Source organism: Anser cygnoides, chromosome Z, assembly GCF_040182565.1.
Source record: "Anser cygnoides isolate HZ-2024a breed goose chromosome Z, Taihu_goose_T2T_genome, whole genome shotgun sequence".
NCBI classification, from domain to species: Eukaryota; Metazoa; Chordata; class Aves; order Anseriformes; family Anatidae; genus Anser; species Anser cygnoides.
In genome coordinates, this window is record NC_089912.1 from 19,439,810 (window position 1) to 19,465,413 (window position 25,604).

The window sequence follows — 25,604 nt, forward strand, 5'->3', positions numbered from 1 at the left end:
CAATCCACCCAGACCAAGAGGGGCACATGCATCAGCCTCAGCTATAACTAATTGTGCTGCAAGCATTGCAGCCACATAGGTACAGCATTTTTTTCTATTGCTTAGTGAGTACCTTCTCATGTAGAAAAAATAATTGGCCTCTTTTATAAAATATAAAGGAGTCCAAAGTCTTAAGTGCATCTTATAACAGTAAAACAAAGAAGCCGTCTTGGGATATGCTCTGCAAACAAGACAAACTGTTAGGAACATCCTCATATTAAGCAAACACCAAGCCACAGTGACATGTATCAAGCTTTATACCAGCTATACCTTACAATAGAAGCAACTTTTATTTAAGTCCCCTAACCAATTTCTTAAAACACAGTCTTTTCCCTCCTTTCTCCCCTCTTCACTTCCCTGCCATCTGTCCCCCACTACATAAGAAGAAACACTCAAGACATGAAGTGCTAGGTCTTTGGAGGGATTGTGACAAGGGATACAAGCAACAAATCTGGTAGCTGCAGGCACGTGGAACTTCCTAAAACACACATTTTATAGTAGGGAGAAGATAAGAAGAGAACCAGCTTTCTTTTTTTTTTTTTTTTTTTTTTTTTCCACTTGAATAGAAGAATCTGGTGAAGGAAAGGGTATGGGTGATACAGCATGTTCAGGTCATAACTGCTGGTAGGCCACTGAGCTGGAGATGCATCATTTTGGGGGTGCTAGAGTATGGGAAGGTGTGTGTGTTTGTGGGGTAGCAAACAGGAGTCAGCCGCTACTGCAGAAAGAGAGAAGAGAGCACTAAAACTGAAATGCTTGAAGGATACTGCCAAAGAAATTTAATCTTGATGCAGTTTTTAATGGACAGCAAAGGAACCCCTTTCTTCAAATAGCACAGAAAAAACACGTCTATTCATTAACTGAACGAAAGGTGCTAAAAAGGCACAACAAAGGATTTGGTATACATTCTTGGGATATCAGTATACGCAAGCATTCAATTATGTAGAGACACAGCAGCAAATGAACACAGCAAATTAGATCTTCCATAGCTTCGAAGCAAAAACAAGTATATAATTTATGTATATTCCCATATATTGACATAATAAACACAAACCTCAAGAGTAAAGCATGAACTACTACTCTGTTTAAAAGTTCAGCTTTTAATTAAATTTCAAAATCAGCAGGAAAGTTGTAGAAAATAATGCAACATACGCAGTTTTTTATTCTAATACAATAGATGAGAAGGAAACCCCTGGCCTTAAAATATTTTTTACCAATTTTTTAGTCACTTGAAAAGTTTTGCATTTATTTAAAGGAAAATTAATCAACAGGTAATTTCTTAATAATATGGTACCACCATATTCCAGAAAATTTATTTTTGTCCTGGGCATCTCTTAATCTGAGATTAAGAAATTTGAACCTGTTAATTTGAAAGCCTTCTAAACATAAGATTTTTCTTATGTTCTTAATTTGAAAGATTTCCAGCTTTGCCTTTTTCTTCAACAAACCTCATCTTGCAGATTATGAAAACACACAGATTTAACAGTGCACGCTTTTGCAAAACTTATACACATGTTCAAAAGCCTACTATCCATGTCAAAGGTTCCCCAAAGCATGACATAGTGGAACATACAAGGCAGATTTCATTCTGATAAGTAATATTTGGAAACATAAAGTGGACAAGGACAAAGAAACAAACATTAGAAGTAAATGTATTCCTTGCTTCTTAATCAATATCTTGTTAGACTGGTGGTTTTGACTCATTTATCTTTTGGTACGAAAAAACTAAACAGATTGACCATTGCAGCAAAAAAATAAAACTGCACATTAAACTCATTCTAATGAAATTGCCTGCGAAGAGTGCTGCTTCATCAAGCACAACTTCCCTCAACAGACTTTGAACTGTGGAGTACCTGATTCTTTGAGGCAATATATTTAGAGGTAAATTCTGAAAATTCTGAATCCAGAACACTTGAAATGAAACTTTCTAAACTCTTACCCTTAAATTTTTCTTCAGCATATATTTTTAAAGCCAGACAAGTTCTACCAAAAAAAAGTAAAAAAAAAAAAAAGTATAAGTATTATGTGTTTAACAGCTTCAAACAAATCTGAAATTGAACTTCATATGATTGCTGTGCTGCACCTAAATGATCACTCTATTAGAGATGCAATGGGATATACAAAAAAATCTTAAAAAATAAAATGCCTGGAGGTTTTCAGTGAATTGTTTTTAATTTCTTCAGCAACTGCCACATAGTGATTGACCTAGTACAGTACTACAACATAGGAAATTAGCAATTAAAGCCTTCCATGTATCCAGCATTAGATCCCACAAATCCTGTTAACCACAGGAGCAAAATTAGAAGAATAAGAGGAATCAACAAAAGTAAAAACTAAGCTGTGTGGAATTTGTCCTTTGCTGAAAAACATGAAAACTCTGAATCCACAGATTGTATACACAAGAGTATTTCATGCAGGATTATAACTCAATTAGGACAACTATTTCTCTGATCCTGTAATTCCAAGGCATTTTACAGATGTCTGTGAATCCCAGGCAGTAAAACAAATGCCTTTCTGTTCTGCATAATATAAGCTCACATTCTGCCGAAAGACACATTTAGAGTTTTGTTTACTAAAATAATCTTCACAATATTTATCAAAAGATACATTATTGTTCTAAATGAGTCTAAAACAAGGTAAACCAAATTAATATGCAGTGTTAAATGTGAACATCATCCATATACATAAAAATTACATTAAAAATAAATCCTAACTGATAACGCCATTTCTTTTAGTAATGCTTGGATCCCAGAGCATGGGGGAAACAGATTCACAGACCAGCAGGAGCAATGCCAACCCCAAAACTAGAGGGAGCGTCACACAAAAGACTGCACACACGAGTTGCACAAGACAGCAAGTTCAGACTCCAGGCTAGGCTGGAGACTTCTGCAGTATGCTTTGCTACCAGAATAAACATACCCTTTCTCCATTCCAGTGAAGAGTACATCTACACTACCATTAGTCACTTGAGACTGTTTTGCTTCAGATTTGTCAAAACTAATTCAGGTTTACTGATATTAGTGACAAATACAGCATTTATCTCAACCAGAAGAGGACAAGGTTATATAAACCATATATATATATATATAAACTAGCTTAGCCAGACAAATTAAATCGTTAATCCATTCCTAAACAAAAGGTCACTATTAGCGTAGGGTTAACCAGAACTTCTTAGCTAATCTCTGACCTAATTTTGACCTCTCTTGTTAATTGCAGAAATGTTTTCAGTTAATAAACTGATGAGCAGTGTTTACAGACCAATTCAATAGTTTCCTTATTTGCTGTTCATAACTTAAAGACAAAATGTCTTTATCTGGTCAAAGACTAATTAGTACCCAATTTGATCCATGTTGTTATCTTGAGTGGAATAGACAGTGAAGACAAATATTAAGCATTTTCATCAGTTTCATGATGGAGAAATATATAAACAAGAAGAAAGGAACATCAAAACCTTTATTTCATCTTTTTTTTTCTCTAGATCATAAAACATTAATTCACAAAGCTTCTAAAAAATACCCAATCCTTCTGTTTGTAGCAATTCACATTAGAAAGAAATACATTTTGTATCACAGTTAAAAGAGAAGAACTAAAGAACCCACATAAATCTAATGGATCTGTAAACATGTTAGTAGGTTGTACCTAAAAATAAACATTTATCATTGCATCATACTTCTGAATGTGCTGTCTACACTGGGTTTATTTAATCCCTTAACTGTCATAGCAATTTTATGTAAGGGTATGGATATGATATATCTTGTTATCTTGCTGGTCCTATGCATAAAATGTCCCCTTCATCCCTTTCTGAAGAAAAACTGGTTTTGCTAAAAAAAAAAATAATAATAATAATAAAAAAGTACCTGAATTATAATTCCAAAATGATTTCTCCACATCTTTTTTATTTCTATTTTTTTAAATCAGAAGTGTTCAGGTAAATATATATATATATATATGAGCTTAATTTAAATAGCTATGACTAAGATAAAAACTGAACCTGACTGCATTGTAAAATGTTACATACAATTACAAAAAGGAATTCTAATAATGGAAGAAATAAAAATCTCAAAGTCAAAAGAACTATACAAATAGCATGCCTTATGCTCAGGAGAACTAAATAACATAAGGAATTACAGTTTGAAAACCTATTGTAATTATATATTGAAATTAAAATAGCAGAAATTCAATATACTTCTAAACAGTGAAGCCCCAGCATTCGATTACACTGACATTCTTCTTATTTTCCTACTCATAAAAGCTTCTTCAAAGTAAATTTATCCAGTATTATTGAGGATCATACTATTCACCCAAGAGATAATATAACTCTAAATTATGCTCAGAATTTTCTCCTTTTCTACAGGAAATGAGAATGATCTTCTATCATCTGAACAAAGACATCTGGCCTACTGCAAAACGAAAAAGTTTGTCCACTGCTGTTTGTCATACTGGTAGATAAACTCTGGACTATGAAGGGCCTAGAAGTTGTTTTATTACAGTATGGGAATCTGTCTGGATTAAATCCAGATTAATATTCATTTGCTAGCTGCAAATAAATCCCACTATACTGCAGGTACAGTTTACCTATATTTTTACATTATTCACCAAGAGCTCCATTCTTCTGAGTTTGCGCTTATTCTTTGGCATTGGCTTGTCATACAAGCCATTCTTGAGAAGATGCTCCTTGCTGTGATGGATCTGGGCACCATGCTGAAGCTGGAAAGAGCATAAAGCTTGAAGTGGACGGAGTATAGTCTGCAGAAAGACGGAAGGGTGGGGCAAAGGAGACAAAAAAAGAAGACTTTTAGTAAGCCACCTTGGAGACATCATTTATCTGAGGTTTTGTATTCAAGAACTACTTTAAAATGCTTATAAAATATGACATAGATAGAACCTTTGGAGCCACAGAGGACACAGATGAATAAGAGACATGTCAAATCCACATACCATCATTCCTTACTTCTTCCTCAGACACAGTCAGTGCCGTCTTCAGTACCAGCTACATTACTCTAAGCCATGGTTTTAGCCTGATGTTAGAAATAGACTACAATCATCAGGGTGACTCAGCCAACAGACAGTAATAAAATAAGTAACTAACTAAACTGTTTGTGGTTGCAGAACAACAGAATAACTTGAAGCAGGGTTTTAGAAAGAGGGGAGGGTTTCATGATCAAGGTAGCTGGACTGCTACCCTGGAGACTGGATTGCATTCCTGCCTCTGCCCAGTGAAATTATGTAGGATTAACGAAGCCACTTATTTAACTCAAGTGGTTACTAACTGTGGGTTCTTCATTTTCTGGTTGCCTGGCTCAGTATCATGGGGCCATACGTGCAGATGTGTAAAAATCATAAATGTAAGTGCAGTCAGCAGGAACTGAGTTTCTATCATGTAAAATGTGACTATTTTGAGCACATAAAAAAATCAAGTGACTTACTTTTGGCACCAAATTAGGCACTCATCTTTAACTTCCATTGCTCTGGACTTCAATTTGCCATCTTATATGTTATAGTACTCACTTAAATCACAGAGATTATAAAAAAGTTCACTAATGTTTATAAAGCTCTTGGCTACTGGAAAACTCATAGAAGCACCTTTGAGAAACTGCTAATCTTGTCTGCGACAAGTAGGTTGGGCCAAATTCTGCGTGGCTGAGATAAAACAATACAAGACCATGAATTGTAGACATTAAGGAAATATCCACCCTTGGTCTGTAAAAAACAGGAATCCTAATGAAGGAAAAATATGTCAACATTGTCCCAGCACACTACAGGAAAAAAGAAATATGCAAAACCCACTTTAATTTCAGTATTTCTCATTTTTCCTTGGGTTTAACTTCTGCAGCCATGCATTTTGTTCTAGCTTGATTCTAAAGGCAACTGACTGAAAGTTGAGGTGACTCTTTAGTGTCACAGAGGTTGACACGATGATGGTGTATTCTATACCATGTCAATTTTGCAAACAACTTTTGACCTGTGAACCATTTTCAGTAAACAGAGGTCAGGTATCAAAATATTCATTATCTGATGAAGAGGGATATAAACACCTCAGGGTGGACACTAGAACATAGCAAAAACACAACTGAGCTTTAAATCTCCTTTCATGGCTCCTTCTGTACTACATTTTGGGCACATAATCAGATTACAGTATCTATGTTTGGGATTTACTTTTAGGTCTATTTCAAAAGGCTTATTAAATGATATTACTAATATCAACAACAAATGATTATAAAAAGGACGTAATCTCTTTCATCACAGACTAGAGGGATCACAACTTGCAAGGAAAAGGATAATGTCTAATTAGTATTCTTTGACCTGGGATAAACTTAAACTCAAGCACTGTTAAGTCCCAAATTCCATGAATGACACCTAAGAGTTGTGAGCTGACTGGCAGGAAGACATAAGCCAGGGTGTTGCATTCCATGGCTACAGAAGTGCTGGAGGTCAGTGGGACAGGCTTACAAAAGCACTTTATCTCCAAGCTAGCTGTGAGAGGGTATTCAAATCATCTCTGCAGTCTAGCTTTTGCAGAGGAAAACTTACTATTTTCCATGCAGTAAAATACTTAATTATCTGTCTCAAACCAAAATTTTTTTTTTCTTTTTCAACAAATTCTATCCAAAGTTATTTTTTAAATTCTCAAGTTTCCAAATTTTAAGAGCTTCCAAAAATTAGAACATTAGAAAAACATAAAATCCAATAATTTTCCAAGAAATACCTCCCCCTCATGCCCCCCCAAAAAAATTAGAAAGTTAGAAAAACACAGGAAAAGATAACTACAACAGTGCCTCTATACATCACATGCATCTACAGTATACACAATAGTACTTCTGTTTAGGACTAAATCCTCAGCTTTGTCAGAACAGCATATATGTAGTGCCTTATAGATCAATTTTTAAAAATATGTAATGTATGGATGAAGAGCACCTGAGTCACCCTTCTCAATAAATTTCAAATTACAGGAAGAAGTGTGCAAGAAATTAGTACAGGATGAGAATATAATAGGGAGAAAGAACAAACAAAAAGGAGAAAAATAAGAGGGAAGAAGGGAGACTGAGTAACAAGTACAAGAAAAATGGAACTCAAATCTTGAGAAAAATAAAACTGAAGACTGCACTGCACAAAAGGGAATTTTGATACAAAGTAACCTCATGACAGCACAGTGAAAATTTGTAAAAGTTGAAGTGCCAGGGAAAGCACTAGACAAAGTAAGAAAAGAAAAAGGGGAGGAAAAAAAATAGGAATCATAGAATATCCCGAGTTGGAAGGGACCCATAAGGATCATCAAGTCCAACTCCTGGCACCGCACAGGTCTACCCAAAAGTTTAGACCATGTGACTAAGTGCACAGTCCGATCACTTCTTTAATTCAGACAGGCTTGGTGCAGTGACTACTTCACTGGAGAGCCTGTTCCAGTGTGCAACCACCCTCTCTGTGAAGAAACTCTTCTCGATGTCTAGCCTAAACTTCCCCTGCCTCAGCTTAACACCATTCCCGCGGGTCCTATCACTGGTGATTACAGAGAATAGGTCACCTGCCTCTCCACTCCCCCTCGCGAGGAAGTTGTAGACCGTGATGAGGTCCCCCCTTAGCCTCCTTTTCTCCAGGCTGAACAGGCCCAGTGACCTCAGCCGCTCCTCATACGTCTTCCCCTCTAGGCCCTTCACCATCTTCGTCGCCCTCCTCTGGACACTCTCCAACAGTTTAATGTCCTTTTTGTACTGTGGTGCCCAGAACTGCACACAGTACTCGAGGTGAGGCCGCACCAGCGCAGAGTAGAGCAGGACAATCACTTCCCTCGACCGACTAGCAATGCCGTGCTTGATGCATCCCAGGGTACGGTTAGCCCTCCTGGCTGCCAGGGCACACTGCCGGCTCATACTCAACTTGCTGTCAACCACAACCCCCAGATCCTTCTCTGCGGAGCTGCTCTCCAGCGTCTCATTGCCCAGTCTGTACGTATAGCCAGGGTTGCCCCGTCCCAGCTGTAGGACCCAGCACTTGCTCTTGTTAAACTTCATGTGGCTGGTGATCGCCCAGCTCTCCAACCTGTCCAGATCTCTCTGCAAGGCCTTTCCACCCTCAGCCGAGTCCACAACTCCTCCAAGTTTGGTGTCATCAGCAAATTTGCTCAAAACACCTTCTAGTCCTACATCCAAATCATTTATAAAAACATTGAAGAGGACTGGTCCTAAAATGGAGCCTTGAGAGACCCCACTAGTGACCATCTGCCAGCCAGATGTGGCCCCATTTACCATAACCCTTTGAGCCCTGCCCGTCAGCCAATTGCTCACCCACCGTATTATGTTTTTGTTCAGTTGTATGCTGGACATTTTGTCCAGTAAGATCCTATGGGAAACCGTGTCAAAAGCTTTGCTGAAGTCCAAAAAGATCACATTAGCTGGTTTCCCTTGATCGACTAGATGGGTGATCTTATCATAAAAGGAAATCAAATTTGTTAGGCAGGACCTACCCCTCGTGAACCCATGTTGGCTGGGACCAATGACTGCATTGTCCCCCCAGGTGCGCTTCAATAACTTCAAGGATTATCCTTTCCATAATTTTACCAGGCACTGACGTGAGACTGACAGGCCTGTAATTGCTAGGGTCTTCTTTCTTAAACTTCTTGAAAATTGGCACAACATTTGCCAGCTTCCAGTCCAATGGGACCTCTCCAGATTCCCAAGATCATTCAAAAATAATTGAGAGAGGTCCCGCGATGACGTCTGCCAGCTCTTTAAGCACCGTGGGATGAATCCCATCCGGACCCATGGACTTGTATGGATCCAGGTGGAGCAGGAAATCCCACACACGTTCAGGGTCGGTTGGGAGTTTGTCATTCCCACCATCATGGTCCTCCAGCTCAGGGCACCCTGGGTCCCGAAGCCCATCACCAGTGTTGAAGACAGAGGCGAATAAGGCATTGTCTCTGCTTTGCCTAAGTCATTGTCTGTGAGGAGACCTTCCCCATCAAGTAGTGGACCTATGTTTTCTTTGGTTCTCCTTTTTCTGTTCACATATCTAAAAAAACCTTTTTTATTATCTCCCACAGACATGGCCAGCTTCAACTCTAGTTGGGCTTTGGCCACACAAATTATCTCCCTACAAACACGATCAGCATCACTGTATTCCTTCCTCGTCACCTGACCCTCCTTCTAGCAGCCGTACACTTTCTTTTTTCACCTAAGCTCCAGTAGAAGATCCCTGGTATGGAATTGAGGATATGAGTTATTTTCAGTAACATACTACTCCAAATACAAAATGGAGCATTACCAAAGGCAAAAGTGATCTGTAAGATAAATTCTGCATTCATCCAAGATGTATATTCCAGCACCAAATACATTCAGGAGATGATCTGACACTAGTTGGTACTTTTAACATCATCAAGGCAAGATTTTTATCCCTGAATTTTTCCGGAAAAGACAACTTTTTCTTTTTTTTTTTTTTTTTTTTTTTTGTGGAAAAGAACAATTTAATTCTATTATGGGATAGAACAAAAAATTCTGTGCCACCATTTAAAAACTCAAGTATTTAAAATTATGTACGTACCTCCTGTATATTCTTATTTTTTTCCATAATAGTAAGAGCAACAGCTGCACATTCAAGTGTAGAGAGACAGGTGTTTGTTGGCTGCGTACGAATTACATATTGACTTGAAATGTTGGTTTTTAACTGCACCTGAAAAATAGCAAACTCTACTAAAATAATCTCGTCGATACAGCAAACAAGATACTTCTTCCCAATATTAAGCAAAACAAAGCCCCTTCTCCTCTGTGGTTAATTGCCTTCTAACTTTTCTGATGCTTTTTCTCCCAGTAAGCAACGATATGCTACTGCTATGTATAATGCTATGTAACCTATGAGTCACCATCAGAGGCAAGAACTGCACATTTGTTACTGTACAAACATCTAAAGAAAATACAATTGTTTGCTAGAGAAAGACTCAGAGAAATAGAGGTTGTACAGTACGAGTAAGTTGTTACTCTTCTGTGCTTTTCACCAGAAAAATCCCTCAAAACAAAGAAATTTTTGCAACCAATTTCAGTTCCCATAAACATCCTATAACAAAAATAAAACAAAACTATTTACACATGCTTGTTTTATTGCACGATCTAAACACACACGAGCCTAGACAGTAACCTATACACACACATCATAGTATATAATGACTCTGAACAGCCATTGACATTATTTCCACTGGTTAGAAGTTGTCATGTTCTGAATGAAAGACTTTTAGAAACTACATTTATTCATATAATTTTTTAGGTAACTTATTAGAACTCTTTGCTTACCTAAATTGTGTTTGAAATGGATTTATTTGCTCTGCCTCAAGTAATAACCACCTTATAAGTTAAAGGTTTTTCAGAAGAAGAAATGTAATTCAACCCGTACATTGTCTGTTTTATCAGCACAAAAGCTTTTATTGCATTTCTACACAGCTGTTTAAATATCACAGAATTTACATAATTAGACTTTGTAAGAAAATTCAGACACTATTCTTTCTATGAAAATATAAAGAAATAAGTTTAAAATATAATTTACCATACAAGTTAATGTTTTATCAGCATTATCACTGTTCTTAATAAAACATCAGTTTATTTTGAAATATATATATAGTATGATGCAACAAACCCTATGGGATTATTATAAACATGCAAGTCAATTCATTTCCTTTTTGAATTTCATCCTAAAAACTATCTTTATTTTTCCTTCTTGTCTGGAAAATGATTGACTGTCACTATATTGTGATATTTGCCTCCATCCTGCTTGCCAGAGGTTTTTCAGCATTTCTCACTTTACCCTCTTCACTTTTCCCATTTTTGTTTTTATTTTAGTCATTTTCCATCATCTCTTTCACATGCAATTACCCATTCTTAAAAGTTCAAGACACCTCGTATATAAAAGGGAACATCTGAGCTGCTGAACAACCTTGAATGAATTAGATCAAATTCTAACTGACCTCAATTTAATGGGAGAAAAAAAAAAAAAAAAGAGAGAGAGAGAAAGAAAAAAAATAAAAAAGAGCAAAGCCATTCTGGAAAGGCCAAACAAGGTAGCTATAAAAGCTTAATATACTCAAATACAGGAAAATAGAAAAACGTATCTCAGAGACAAAAGGTCCTAACTTGTTTATCAGAGGAAACTCTTTTGGTTTTGATTTTTTAAATTCTGGTCTTCTTACCAGATGTGTTTGAAGGACAAAAATGTGGATGTTTCAGAATGTTTTAAAAGTTTCTAGCAAGGACTGTTTAGGTAGCTTGGAGAGATCATTTTCAGAGATACATACTAGTGTTTATCAACTACTTCCTTCAATTTGTTGCAGCATTGAAAAATCAAACAGGGATAAACATTTAGAAGAACAGGTAGAAAATGTAGAATTTGGACCTCAGTGTGAAAAATGAAAAGCAAAAGCAAATGAAAATTTGGCAAATTAATATCTTCATTTGTCCCTCAAGGTTTGCTTTGTGTTTACATTCCCCTTCTGGGACCATGTAAGGATCTCCATCATGACGTATTAGGAAATCTAGTTTATTGCAATTACATGCAGCTCTGTACCGAAGAGAGCTTTTAGTCCCTTCTCAGAACTTCCTAGACAGGTATTAAAAAAACAGGGTAAATCCAAACAACACCCTTCTGCTCCAGGATGTAGCCTGAGCAGCAGACCAAATGCCTACCCTTATTTTCCTCAACACCAGACAAGCAAAATCTCCACAGAGTATTTCTACAGAGACTGAGAGAAATCACCTCATCAACTAACTGAAGATGCATTGGCTTCCCCCTCTTTAGGCGTGATCAACAATGCCTAAAGGCTTTTTTTTTTTTCTTTGTAGGAGCTGCCTGGGAAGAGTTCTATCTGGTAGTTTCTATACTTTATTGCATATTGCTTATGTTGAAATACTTTTAAGATCATCAGTATTCCAGAGAGAAAATGATTATTTATGATTGCAAAACAACTTTTATGGAAGAAATGCAGCCTGCACTCTACCTTACACTGTGGAGTCCAAAAGTCTATAAGAACAGATTTCAAACAGCTGACATTGTACAAAAGGCAAATTTGTATTTCTAATAGCAACCAGATTCTCTGTTCTTTTTTTGGGGGGGAGAATGAGAAGATGGAAACTATTGGTCCTAATCCATTTTCCTGAAAAATGACAAATTCACAGGGGTGAGATGAAAATACCACAGACAGACAGCACAGTGGTGGAGACTGGAGGAAGAATGTATTGCGAGGACAACTCCCTCCTAAAGTTCATCTCTTCGGCTTCTTTCAACAAACATGCATTTTACCTTCTCTTAACTCCAAAGAGGCATGATATCTAACTAAGAGATCCTTAGTCACAGAAACATCATCTGAAATACGCTAGGGTAGCCTTATTGTTCATCTCAAATTGGATGCATTAACTGAATGACTCAAAGTAGGTACACTCACTGAATGAATAAAACACACAAAGGAGGTTTATTTACCAACTTTGAGAATAAACTGAATGGTAAGACAAAGCCAAAACAACACAGGCATCAAAATGAATGAATCAATACATATTTCATATGGGAAGAATATTTTGTTGAAGAAAAAATGCCTAAATACACAAAACATTTTCTCTTCTTGAATCTGGTTGGGGACGAGGACGATGTTACTACTTTCAGCCAAAAAGTCTAAAACTTCCCTTGCCTTTTGTGGAGTTCAATTAATAGCACCCAATGCCACTTCAGGTAGGGTATTGTAACAATCTCATCAAAAATTCTCCACTATCTAGACAGATTAATCCTTTGTCTGTTACCCATGTATCTCAAATGAGCAAGATTACTTCTAAATTAAAGAAATGCACCTTCAAAGTTAATGTAAACAAAATTGGATTATCTGACTCCAGCATTACACACCAAAATCTCACAATGAGTGTAAATAAACAGCTTTACACCATTTCAAAAAAGAATCGTGGTATTTTATAACCATTTACCTATAAAATCTTGAAGATATATTGGTACAATAATTAATTTCTTTTAGCTAGTCAAAGTAATTTGCAAACTATATCTATACTTTGGAATATTTTCAGTTATTAACAACACACAGCAACATCAGGTTGAAGAAACAGCAGCCCATTTAACACCACTCACCAAAATAAATAGCATAAGACAGAAAATGGAGACTAACTCAATCAATTCAAACTAGAGAGGGGAATTTAGATAAGCTGAATGCAATTACTCACTGGAGTTTAGCCAAAACATTGAAATTAGGGTATCTACGCTTTTTGTAAGTCCAAGAGAGTTTGGGGACTTAATTTTCAAGCCATCAGAAGCATAAAGCAACACATACAATAGAGTTTTCTATGTGTAACTTAAGACCTAGGCTTTCCAGAAACCCACATGTCAGCAATTCTTACACACTGTTACGCTAATTTAATAAACACAGGCTTCTCTGCCAACGTACTCTTAGCAAATGCTAGAGCCTTTGAGCATTTACAGAGTATTTGAACTCTGTAGTAAAAATAGTGGTCCTTCAGAATTTCTGAGGGCTGCGTTTTTCTTCCCTCTTTGGAGATGTCCCAGGCAAAAAACACCCCTCTGATCCAGTTTAGCTGTTGAGAACTGATGGAAGCAAAAATGTTGCCTTGATATGGTCAAGGCAGCTGTTTGAAATTTTCAAAAATTAAGTCAGTTAAGTCAGGCAATTGATTTCTGCTCTTATTTTAAAAATTAGGACTGGAGATCTTGCAGGAAGCTTTAACTCAGTTCTCTCCTTAATGTCAATTTCCTTATCTTTTCACCTTTTCTATGCCAGTTTCTTAATCATTATTGTTACCAGATTTAGTCTCCAAAGAGAATACAGCATTATGCATAAACATGTTTGGAAAACAGCACATCCCAAAGAACAAAGATAAGCTACAAAGTTAGTACACCCATCTCACAGACACACACTTTCAGCAGTTTTTGGTTTTCTCTGTCATTTGCAGCAACTAGACTATAGGCATGTCAAAGCAAGAAGAAGAATACATGCTACTGTGGCTTCAAGGAAAATCCTGGCACTTATTTTGAAGTCCCTCCTCCCTTACTTGTGTTAACAGAAATTCTAAAATCTGGATTTCTGTTTGGGAATTAATTTGCTCAACTCTAAAAGAAGGATGCAAGCAAGTACCATCAATTATCCTATTTTACATAGGCACTGTTTACTATTCATACATGCTGCTATTTTAATAATTACCTTCCAGGAAAAAAATGAAGTGGGAAAAAAAAGGAAAAAAACAACATTTTCTTTTGAAAGGAACTCCAAAATCACAGAAAAAGAGAGACTACAAACACATCCCACCATCTTGCCCATCATTCTAGAAACTAGGAAAAAAAAAATTAAGGGTACTGAAGAGGAAAAGCATTGTCTGTGTGCTACTTCACAGACAACTTCTAACAGAAAAGGGAGTCAGGCATGGGGAAGATCATCTTTCACTCCAGTTGGTACAAGTACCTTCTACCTGCAAGCCAACGCAAAATATTGCACGTATTAAAGCACAGAAAACTCAAACAGTTAAATAAAGTTACCTTCGTGACAGAGAAAACATCCTGAACAAAGTTAGCCTCAGCTTGCCACTAAAATTTAGATCAGGAATATAAATAAGTAATTTTGTTCAAAATCTTGGCTTTAATTTAAAGTGACATCTTAAGAGCACTGTTTCCAAGTACTGCAGGGAATAACTGCCATGAAACTGTCACAAATGGATAGCCTGAAAAAGTAAATGGATGTCACAAAAACCTCTACCCACTCTGCATGTCTTTTCATTGAATATTTAGACATATCCATGACGTTCCTGTGTACGTTCCATGTAAACTGCTGAAACAAATCACAGATTGCATTATGACTTTCAGGTAAACTTTAGGAAAAGCAATTTGTTCAATTTCTATGAAATGACAAGATGTTTTCCACATTTTCCTGGACAATACCCAATGACCCCCCAAAATCACTCTCCTTGGGTAACTTTCCTCTCAGGCAATTTATAACTTCAGGTTACACTCAAGAGTTTTATCACTACAACAAGCCTTGGGATATCTCACTGCTGCTGTGACAGGTAAACACATAATATCCTCTCTTTCGCAGAGAGGCAGAACTGCTTCTGCTGAACAGAACAATACGGCTGCAAAACTTTCTGTCAACCCATTCTCCTTTCTTCCTGTACTCAAGAACCCAAATGAAGAATTGCAATTCTCTTTCAGTCTTTCACGGGTCAAAAACAGAAACCTTCTTACGCCCTTATAAAAAGTACCTGAATTTCTTTCCAAGGTCATTAAATATGTGGCTAACATATGAAAATGCATTATATTTCTAGGCACTTTCAAGAATGCCTTTACTTTGCTTCTGCAACCCAAACAATTTAAGAATCAAAATGTTAGTCCGGTGGGGCACTGTACACAAAAGATAAATGGTCCAAAAAAAAATCACTAGAGCTACTCATTGAGTGACCTAATGCTCATCATCTGAATATAATCCTACAAGTTGTCTCTTTGTTCCTTGACTATGTCCAGTGACACCTCTTTTAAAACCAGCATCTCTGGATTTCATTATATCTCTTTCCTGTTACTGTATACAGAAGTCTGAAAGAAAATAAATGTGCTGTAATTTGATATTAATCAAAATATTTGAGAATCTTATAAGTACATTCTCAAGAAAATGTTTTCTGTGTTTTGCAATATTCTGACGTTTCTTTTTAAATATCTTTTTGATGGAGATAATTAAGATTGTACAGAATATTTCTTTACTGTGTGCCTTGCTTTCACTTTTATATTTGACTGGCAGAAAGGAAATTAAACTGCAAAAGGAACGTGCCCTTCATAGACAGAGATTCGTACACTACATAACTACAGAAAATTTTGAATGAAAAAAAAAAGAAATGTGGCAAAAAAGAAAAAAGCACAAGTGTACACATTGTCTTTTTCCACAAGATCCCTGCAAAACTGAAGGTTTTTAGAGTGCTCCTGTAACACTTCAGGCAAATTTGTTCAATAGGAAGTCTTTCCTGAGCAGGTCTTTCCAAGACATGGGCAAGGAAGCAATGAATCCACAAAGAAAAGACTGCCTTTAAAAAGAAATCAGAATAAATCCAAAGCTCTTATGACCTTAAAAGATAACATCACATATTCCACATTTTTAAAAAATAAGGTAAATCATAGAATCACAGAACACACATTCATTCAGGCTGGAAAAGACCTCTAAGGTCATCTAGTCCAACCTTCAACCTAGTACTGACAAGTCCACCACTAAGCCATGCCACTAAGTTCTACATCTACATATTGTGATGAACAGAATAAAAAATTAAAAAAAAAAAAGTTGTAAACAAACAAACAAAAATAAACCCTTACAGATGGCATAATTTATCTGCAAAAGACAAGTTTCCCACGTAGCATGATTTCTACTTTGTAGTAGAGTTTGTGTAAAGACTATAGCATTTGATACTTGAACAAAAAAGTTCCATTCATTAAATAGTTAAAATACCTTCTAAATACTTTTAAAAGTTAAAAAATAGCAACCAAAATAGATATCTCACTTTTTAAAATATATCTGTAATTTAATCCATATATCCATATTTATCATCTTTACATAGTATTCTGTATGAATTCTGTAAAATTCAATTTTTAAAACATAATTTTCTTGAATAAAAAAAAGGTAATTCAAAATATTTAGTACCACATATGCAGATTGCTTTGAGAAAGTCCAACAACTAATAGTCCAACAAATTCCTTACCCTGAATAATTCTCTCTTTAATTCACTACAAAATCAAAGAGCTACATAAAAATACACAAGACCTGCTAGTGGCCTCCTTAACATCTCATTTGCTTTATAAAACTATTTGCAACAGGTCCTTCTGGCCTATCCAATCATTTCTGAAGTGTTCTTTACCTGTCATTAGAGTTTTCATAACAACTCAAATTTTGAGCAAATTCTCAGAGGAGCCAAGAGAATCCAACAGTTTAGTACTTGTCGCATATTGGAAAAATCAAATAAAATTGCTTCCTCTTTAGATTCTCAAATAAGGTAGTCGAGACACCTGCATATTTTAGTAGTTTAGAAGTACCAGCAAAATAAACAATGTTTTTTAAAGCTGTTTCAAGAGCTGCTTATGCCCATCTGCATATTTTGAGGCCTTACCATTGCATACAATATGGAAAGGGTAAAATCACAGAATCCTAATGTTTCAAACAATTTCCCAAAATGTCTGTCATCACTTGCACCATGCATGGAAAATGTACAGTAAGAACTAAGTGTCCACACCAAAAAACAAAACAAAACAAAACAAAAAACTATGCTTACCTGAGGGATTCCTTTTTCATAGAAGCAGACAAGATGTTCTGGCCTACTTTCTAAAAATGACATGTAAGCAGGAGGTATGTAAAAAAGACAATATTCTCTTTAATATCACTGTTCTGCACAAAGTTTCTAACTTACTACAAGAGGAACAGGAACTACCAAATTAATTAAAAATTTTAATGGGTGGAAGTTATCTAGAACAGCATTTTCTAAGATGTCAGAACCACAGGCTGCTAACAGTGACAGGTAAGTGTCAGCCTGCGTCTGTACACATGAATCCTGCTCAGAAAGACAAGACATTGGTCTAGATGTCATGAAATACTCACTAAACCATAGTGACAATTTAGGCAAGTCACTTTTTTTTTTCTGAGCTCCAAGTTCTCTAGCTGTAGCCAATGTTGTAAAGCACTTAGAAGGCAGATGGAGAATCTGGAGACAAATGGGAAACAGTAAGTGCTGCTCTGAAATGAGAAAAGAAAGAGTATTTTCCTTCTTCATTTGTGTATGTGTGTGATTTTTTAAGAAGCTATGGGAGAGGCAAGGAGAAAAAAGCAAGCTAATTATGCCATTCTTTCTTACATATGGAGATAAAAGAAATCAGGGTTCCCTTCACTATTTTTGCTGTGATTCTTTAATGAATATTTATAAGCTTGAATATTTTACAAACATTTAAAAAATCATAAAGAAGCCCTTATTCTTAAAGAAAGCAAAACAGTATGGTCTTCAGTTAACATACATAACTGAAATAAAATTCTAGTGCAGACAGGCTAAAGTTCTAATCCAAAGGATCAAATTCTTGTAAGAGAACGTATCATTAGGTTAACCCAAATGGCTAACATAAAATTAACAGCTAACATAGAGAAATTGTAATGAAAGGAAAAGTCTCACAGCTAAGACAAAACAGAGGATAGGACTGACCTAGTGATATTTAGACAAAATTCTGTCTACAGATAATTGAAGTACCATCTGGCCTTGATCTCAGCTTCTGAAACTGCATGTTTTTACCTATACCTAAGGAATGATATAATTTAATAGTGACATTATGTTATGTAAAAGTAATTATATTTAAATGTGAGTTTTACGGGGCATGCTTGGCACTTCATAAAATGCCTATGCATTCTTAGTTCATTTCCATTCATTGTGGTTTTGTATTTAGGGAAAGATCCAGAAATTATTTTTGGTAATATCTCTCTTGCTTTGCTTACATTTCAAAAATGAATGTCAGGCAACAGATCAATATTTTATGCAGCACTATTCTTTTAATAATTAATACAACAGGAAAGTGCTGCAAGTAAATTCAGTCAGTGAGCAGAGTACAGATCTAGAGAATGGGGTCATGAAATGTAGAAAGCAAATTTAATTACGTGTATTGTCACAGCTATTTAACTTTAATTACCTACAAATATCAGAAAATTGAAAAGGGAAATTAAATACCTTAGTGTCATAAAGTAGCATCAACACAACGACTTTGTTCTTTGGAACCTACTAATTACTTTTGATTTCTCTGGTTTCTTTTTACTTAAAATGTGTTAAATAGTAGTAAGACCTTCGTTTTAAGGAAGAAAAAGCAGTGGAACGAGCTCTTGAGAACTTTGGTGGGGACAGAAGGGAGCAAGTAAAGAAAGATTAAAAGAAAAAAAATCTTTCAATTAATTAGATAGTTTTCTTTTTGAAAGCAAGCTCAATCAAAATGAAAAGTATTTCTAGCTTACTTTTTACAAAGCGTTCATATACCACAAGAACTTCAGTATGTGCACAATAGTACAAAACTGGCAACTGCTTCTGAATTTTTCTAGCAGCAGTACTATTCAGTTCTATAGATATGAAACAGAAGCAAAGAGTTTAACAGTAATTACAAAAGAAAGTACAAAGAAATAATTTAAAAGCAAAGTTTCTGCCCACAATTCAAGAATGAAAATAGCATAGCCTACAGACATCTGACAAATTAACTGAGATCTTTCAGTCACAAAGGAAATGTCACTGTATTGAGGCAATAAATACATACTTATGAACAGAAAAATGTCAAAGTGGACAAATGTAATTCAAATTAACCTAAATGTCAGAAGGACAGACTCCTGGTGATTGCTCAGCATCATATCTCTATATGAATGAAAAGAAACTTGACCCAAGGTAATTCTCAGTTCTCACCCACTGATGTCAGTCTCTCAAACGTCAGTTTCAGCCAGTCCTAGCATAAAACACGTTGTTCTTTAGAGTCCAAAAATATTTCTTGAATGTTTCAGTTGAAATGAGATAGCAGCTAAAACCTAAACACACTCAAACATTTCAGAATATATAGCATATTTTAACTATTTTTTCTTTATCATTGAAGTCATCATTCAGTAGGAAGATGCTTATTTAATGAAAACAAGTTTTCTTGCAACTTCAAAAATTAAACATTTCAAAAACACCAACATAAATCAGAAACAAAAATGTATTATCCAAGTTTCCAGATACAAGTGACTGTCTTCTATGAGACTATTAGTAAAATCACACAGATTTAAGCAAAAATGTTTATAGAACAAGTGAGTGGAAACAAGGTATTTTCTCCCATTAGTAGTAGGATGCACAACTGAATGCATAACCCTCTGTATAAATGGATATACAGAAATACAGAGCATCAGAGCTACAAATACACAGACTCCACACAAATAGTACACCTTCCCTCCCCCCTAAAAGCACATTTACAGGTAAAAGAACCAAACCCAACTAAAACCAAAACCAAAGCACCAAGGAGTCAGCAACTCATGAACCTGTTGTTGACTGGCCTCCATTGCCTTGGGTTCTGATCAGCCTCCTGCCCACCTGCACCTCTTATTTACCACCTTAACCCTTTTCCTCACATAATTAAACTGGGCATAGACCATTTTCTTAGGTTCTATGGCAAAATTTGCTATTTAATCTCTTTCTCATGCAAACTGAAAATGGCGACAAACCAAAACAGAGATAGGAAAACAGAAAGATAAAGGACAGGAACAGACTGTAATAAAATGTATTTACTACCTGGCATTGTTTTCCAGTTGATTCTCATATATTCACTTGCCAAGTCCCATAGCTGTTGAGGATAAAAGACCTTTTTTTTTTTTTTTTCTCTGTATGTCCTGAGCAAACTGAATAGGTCACTTTATAAAAATAATCTAGAAAGTGAACATCAGAAAAGGAATAAACTAAGGTGCAGACAGATGATGATAATTATTCTTGCTGTCTTTTACTCTAATTCTGTATGTTTTCTGTATGCATGTGAATGGATTTTCTTACACTTAAATGTTTACATTACACATAATCCTCTCTCAAGGTGTTCAGACAATTGCCTGTACATCTTAATCTGTATTACACCCACGTCTGTGAGCACTAACTGTATTAGGAGGTAGTTGATAACCTCCTCTGGGAGGGGTTTATCTACATGGCAGATTACATTTCAGAACAGCTGCTAGCCCAGGCACAGAAATTCTCCTGCTCTTTGGACATTCTTTCACTAACAGACTGCTATCCCTTATTTAATCCTCTAGGCTTGAAAACAGGAGATCCACAAATAAAACTTTATTATCTAAACATAACAACAGACCAGACTACTAACAACACTGCATTTTAAAAAGTGCATCAATACATCTACTCACACATCTGTAGCCATTACAGTTCATCTATCAACTCTTTCAACGCTTTACCCATCATTACTGGAAAGTAACAGAATGAAGTTCAACTTCTGCTCAACTGCATATGCTGCCAATTTTGCGTTGATAATTACAGCATTGCTGCAACTTGAAGTGCTGTCCAAAGTCCCTGACAACTACATTTCTATGTCTTACACCTGTTGACACTTATGCTTTTTCTTCTACCTGCCATACACTTCACATTAAACAAGATAGCTTTTTATCATTTTCTGTATATCATTTATCTCTCCTTTCTTTCCTATAGGCTTCTACAAGCAAGCAAGTCCAGTGGCAACTATCTCAACACCAGAGCTGAAAAAGAGATGGATACCTAGAAGGATTATTTTATTTTATTTTATTTTTTGTTTGTTTGAAATTAGTAACTCTTTTGTGTCAGCTTGTTTGAACAAAGATCCCTCACCTTGCTTTCCCACTATTAGTGCAGCGCCACCCTTTCTGCTGACACAGCACAACAGTGAGTGAGGTTCTGCCAATCATCTGAGCATCATTTCTCTTACAGAAGAGAACGTTCTTCAGAAGAGTCCCTACAATGAGAGCACTTCAAGCAAGCTGTTTGATAAGACATACTCTCAGGCTCTCTGAAGTATTTGCGAGCCCATGCTCAATCAGCAGAGGCAGCACAGAAACGGTGAAGTTCATCTAGTAAGTGCTGTTCACACATGCATGAAGTTTTGATGTAACAGGGTAAATTGCCAATAAATTCTTACAGCAGATGTTTATGTGACTGACTTTGGTGAAAGATCAAAACTCTAGAAACTTAAGTAGCAGTTTGTGTTCATAACTGTCCAAGTACATTACAAGATGGTTAGCAAATATGTGGAAGAAACAGAAATGCACAAGTGCTTCATAAATACTTCATCACACTGTTTTCCAAATTGTAAAACACATTTTGGGCCATGTTTCTCAAAAGCTAAAAAAAAGAAAGAGTTCCTCCAGCCCCATACATTGTTAAAATTCTCTTTCATTGACTGCAGTTCAAGGTAACATATAGCCTTGATGCTTCAAACTTTTAGGGCCTCTTTAGAATGCAACACACCGACTGTAAAGTGGCAGCAATGGCTTTAACTAACCTGTTTATGAGGTCAAAGATCATAACTTTCTGTCATTATTAACACCTTTGGTAAAACTTTCCTTTCTATTAAAGAAGATGAAGTATTTTGAAGATTTTTTTTAGTACTAGGGCAGTTTAGATTATCAGTAAGCATTCTTAACAAGCTGACCATATTGTTTGGAAACTGAAGCACATTTAGTGGACTGTGCCTATCCTGTGCATGAAGTAAGAATTTTGCACAAAGGCAAAGCAGAAGGGATTAAATAAACTCAGCAGGAATTATACTTTTATACAGGCAGTGCCAAGTATGAATATTTGTGTGATACCTTGAAACTTTTGGGCTTACTGCCCCAAACAAGTTCCTAAACAAACTTCCCTGAAGGACTTCACTTAAAACCACCATCTGCCTGTAAATGTGGAGCTTCTTGAAAGTTTTAAGAGTTTTAAGACTACACATTTGCAAAGTACCTTTTATCACAGGATTCCTAAGACCTCGTATAAATATGAGTAACTGGCAGGAAAAAACAATAATTAAAAAAGAAAGCATATGGTAGCATTTACCTCACCTACCAGTAGGTCACCGTCTTTTCTAGTTCATTATACAGTTCATTTCAAGACCATAAAGTTGTGTAACAATGAAATTCAGTTGGAAAAATGAGGGAAACTGAGTTTTAGAGAATGTTTAATTACTGTGGAAGAATTTGGCTAGGATGCTTGAACTAACAGCCCATCACTCCTTGAAACACATCATAAAAACCTTGCTTTGTTGTTGTTTAAATGAGTGGAAAGTGCTTCAGCAAAACGGCGTCTTCAGCAACAGGGGCTCCATAAACTCATCTTCTTTGGACCTAAAAACCTTGCCCTCTTTGAGAGAAACCTGTTGTCTGTTTTGTGCAGCCAACACTGATGACTTAGAACACCCTATTTCAAAGTGAAAACCTCATACTCCACAGCTTGCCACCTATTACACTTGTCTTCTCAGAGCCATTACTGCCCTGGTTGCCTGTGCATTTGCCAATGTCAACTGGACATTGATTGTCAGGGTTTTCGTAGCTGGAGGGCAGACCTTGGTGGGAGAAGGTGTACCTGTGCCAGATACAGCTGGTTGCAGACACGTCCACAATACCCAGGTCTTCCTTCAAGCCCATGCCATGGTGGCCTGGACCAGCACTAGAGGCAGACCAGGACCACTGAGCAGAACTGAGGAGTCCAACCAACAGACTTTGCTGGTGTAACACAGACAGCTAGTGAGTGCTCAGTGCAAACTGGAATCAGCAGCTAGCAGTGCTGGAGCTCTGTGGGAACCTGTACTCAGAGCTGCCTGGGCTGCGGAGGTGGGAGCTGTCAGAGAGCAGGAACAGGACACCTGACATGAAAACAGAGGAAACTAATAGTAAATTAACAGTAGTAAATATTAATTAATTAGTAAGCAATAATTAATTAGTAAGTATTAATAGTAAATTAACTGAGCCCATACAGACTAATCCAGTTACATCAGTCTGCTGGGGCATGATCACTCAACGGTCCTTCTCTCAGAGTGAAATTACAGGAATGAGGGAGGTCCACAGCTATTGCCCCAGAGAGAGGCCTCTGTAATGGCTATGGAGATGCTGGGAAACCGGAGCTGGTGGGATACCACTGACGATGCCAGAAAGCAGAGTCCTGGGGCTTTTGACATTTATAAATGCTGTCCTCTGTAGGAAAAGAAGCATTTGGGGTCAGCTGATGGAGGGATACGTGGAGCAATGGATTGATCCTGCTGTTCCCACAAAGGAGGGAACCCCATTCAAACACCCTCAAGGGCCACAGTGTGGAAACTGTGTTTGATGAATATTCAAGTAGCTATAATGTTTTGAATGCAGGTTTTGTAAATAAAAGGGGTGTTGTTGAAATGTTAAATACTGTATCTTGTTCCACATTAACAAGGGGTGGAGATCAGAATGCATACAGTCAATAAAACCACTGTGATGCTTTCAGGTTTTGGAGTTCTACACGAGCAAGGAGGGGAGCTTCACTGAATGCATTGCACACTGCTACCATGTCCATTCCCACTGCCTGTACGGAGAGTAGAACTGATAGGACATCTATTTAAGCTTTGATGATGCTTAAAAAGCTGTGCCATACACAGCTGTTCCAGCTGGATCTGCAGGGGACCTACCATTGTGCCCATCAGCCAAGCATGCAGCATGTGTGAACAAAGCAAAGGATCTTGTAGCACAATAACATGTTTAACAAAGGGTAGTAAAAGGAGGGGAAAAAAGGACAAAAAGGAACAGAGTAGGAGGAGAGAGGAGACAAAAAAAGAGACCACACTGAAGCTGGAAGAAGAGAGGAGACTGCTATCAGTCTCCTGCACCCTGGCTTGTATAAGAAGCAGTGTGGCCAGCAGGTCTAGGGAAGTCATTGTCCCCCTGTACTCGGCTCTGGTGAGGCGGCACCTTGAGTACTGTGTTCAGTTTTGGGCCCCTCGCTACAAGGAGGACATGGACGTGCTCGAGAGAATCCAGAGAAAGGCAACGAAGCTGGTGAGGGGTCTGGAGAACAAGTCTTACGAGGAGCGGCTGAGGGAGCTGGGGTTGTTCAGCCTGGAGAAGAGGAGGCTCAGGGGCGACCTTATCGCTTTCTATAGGTACTTTAAAGGAGGCTGTAGCGAGGTAGAGGTTGGTCTATCCTCCTACGTGTCTGGTGAAAGAACAAGGGGGAATGGGCTAAAGTTGTGCCAGTGGAGGTTTAGGTTGGATATTAGGAAAAACTTCTTTACTGAAAGGGTTGTTAAGCATTGGAATGGGCTGCCCAGGGAAGTGGTTCAGGCACCATCCCTGGAGGTCTTTGAGAGACGTTTAGATGTTGAACTTAGTGATATGGTTTAGTGGAGGACTTGTTAGTGTTAGGTCAGAGGTTGGACTAGGTGATCTTGGAGGTCTCTTCCAACCTAGACAATTCTGTGATTCTGTAATTTTGTGATTCTGTGATTCAGTGCAGCAGCCACCATGCACTGACCCCAGCACTGCCCAGCTCCTCGCTGAAGGGGACGAGTGGAGTGTGCAGTGAGGGGACTGGAGAACGAGCAGAGGGAGACTTCCCTGAGTCTTTGTTTGACTTTTTGTAATAGTAGAATCAATAATCAGAAGTTTGCTAACTGAAAATAAACTAAATTGATTGAAATTACTTCCCAGTCAATAACCTTGGTTTTGTCCACAACAAACCCAGTAAAAAAAAAAAAAAAAAGACATAATATCAACATGTTGAAATTCCAGGACTACAGAAAAAGAGGAAAATCAGGCCTAGGGAAATTAGGTAATTAGGTCTGTGGAAACCATACATGACCCTGGTGTAGCAACACATTGTTTAAACCTGGAAAACTAACTAATCCTACAAATAGTGTAAGTTCGTGTGCACTCAGTAACAATGAAACAGCAAAGCAGGCTTCTGCTTCCTGCAGCTGTGGCTTTCTCAAAACTTTCTTAAAGACATTAGCTAATACCATGGCTCCAGCTCACTTTTAATGGCTATTTTTTAAAGGAGATTTGTCTCCCCTCCTCAATTTACCAATGGAATGCACCATCA

The 25,604-nt window shown here is 37.1% G+C and overlaps 1 protein-coding gene across 1 annotated transcript in view; it reads right to left on the reverse strand.

Annotated features, from left to right (window-relative positions):
* Window positions 1–1,124: 1,124 nt before the first annotated feature.
* The window catches only part of DTWD2 (DTW domain containing 2), a 96,291-nt gene continuing 71,811 nt past the window's right edge, over window positions 1,125–25,604 (reverse strand). The window contains exons 5-6 of the mRNA XM_066988419.1: window positions 9,577–9,705; window positions 1,125–4,785 (exon numbers count right to left, since the gene is read on the reverse strand). Coding sequence (XP_066844520.1) covers window positions 4,615–4,785; window positions 9,577–9,705 — 300 coding nt within the window. The 3' untranslated portion in view covers window positions 1,125–4,614. The remainder of the gene's footprint in view (window positions 4,786–9,576; window positions 9,706–25,604) is intronic.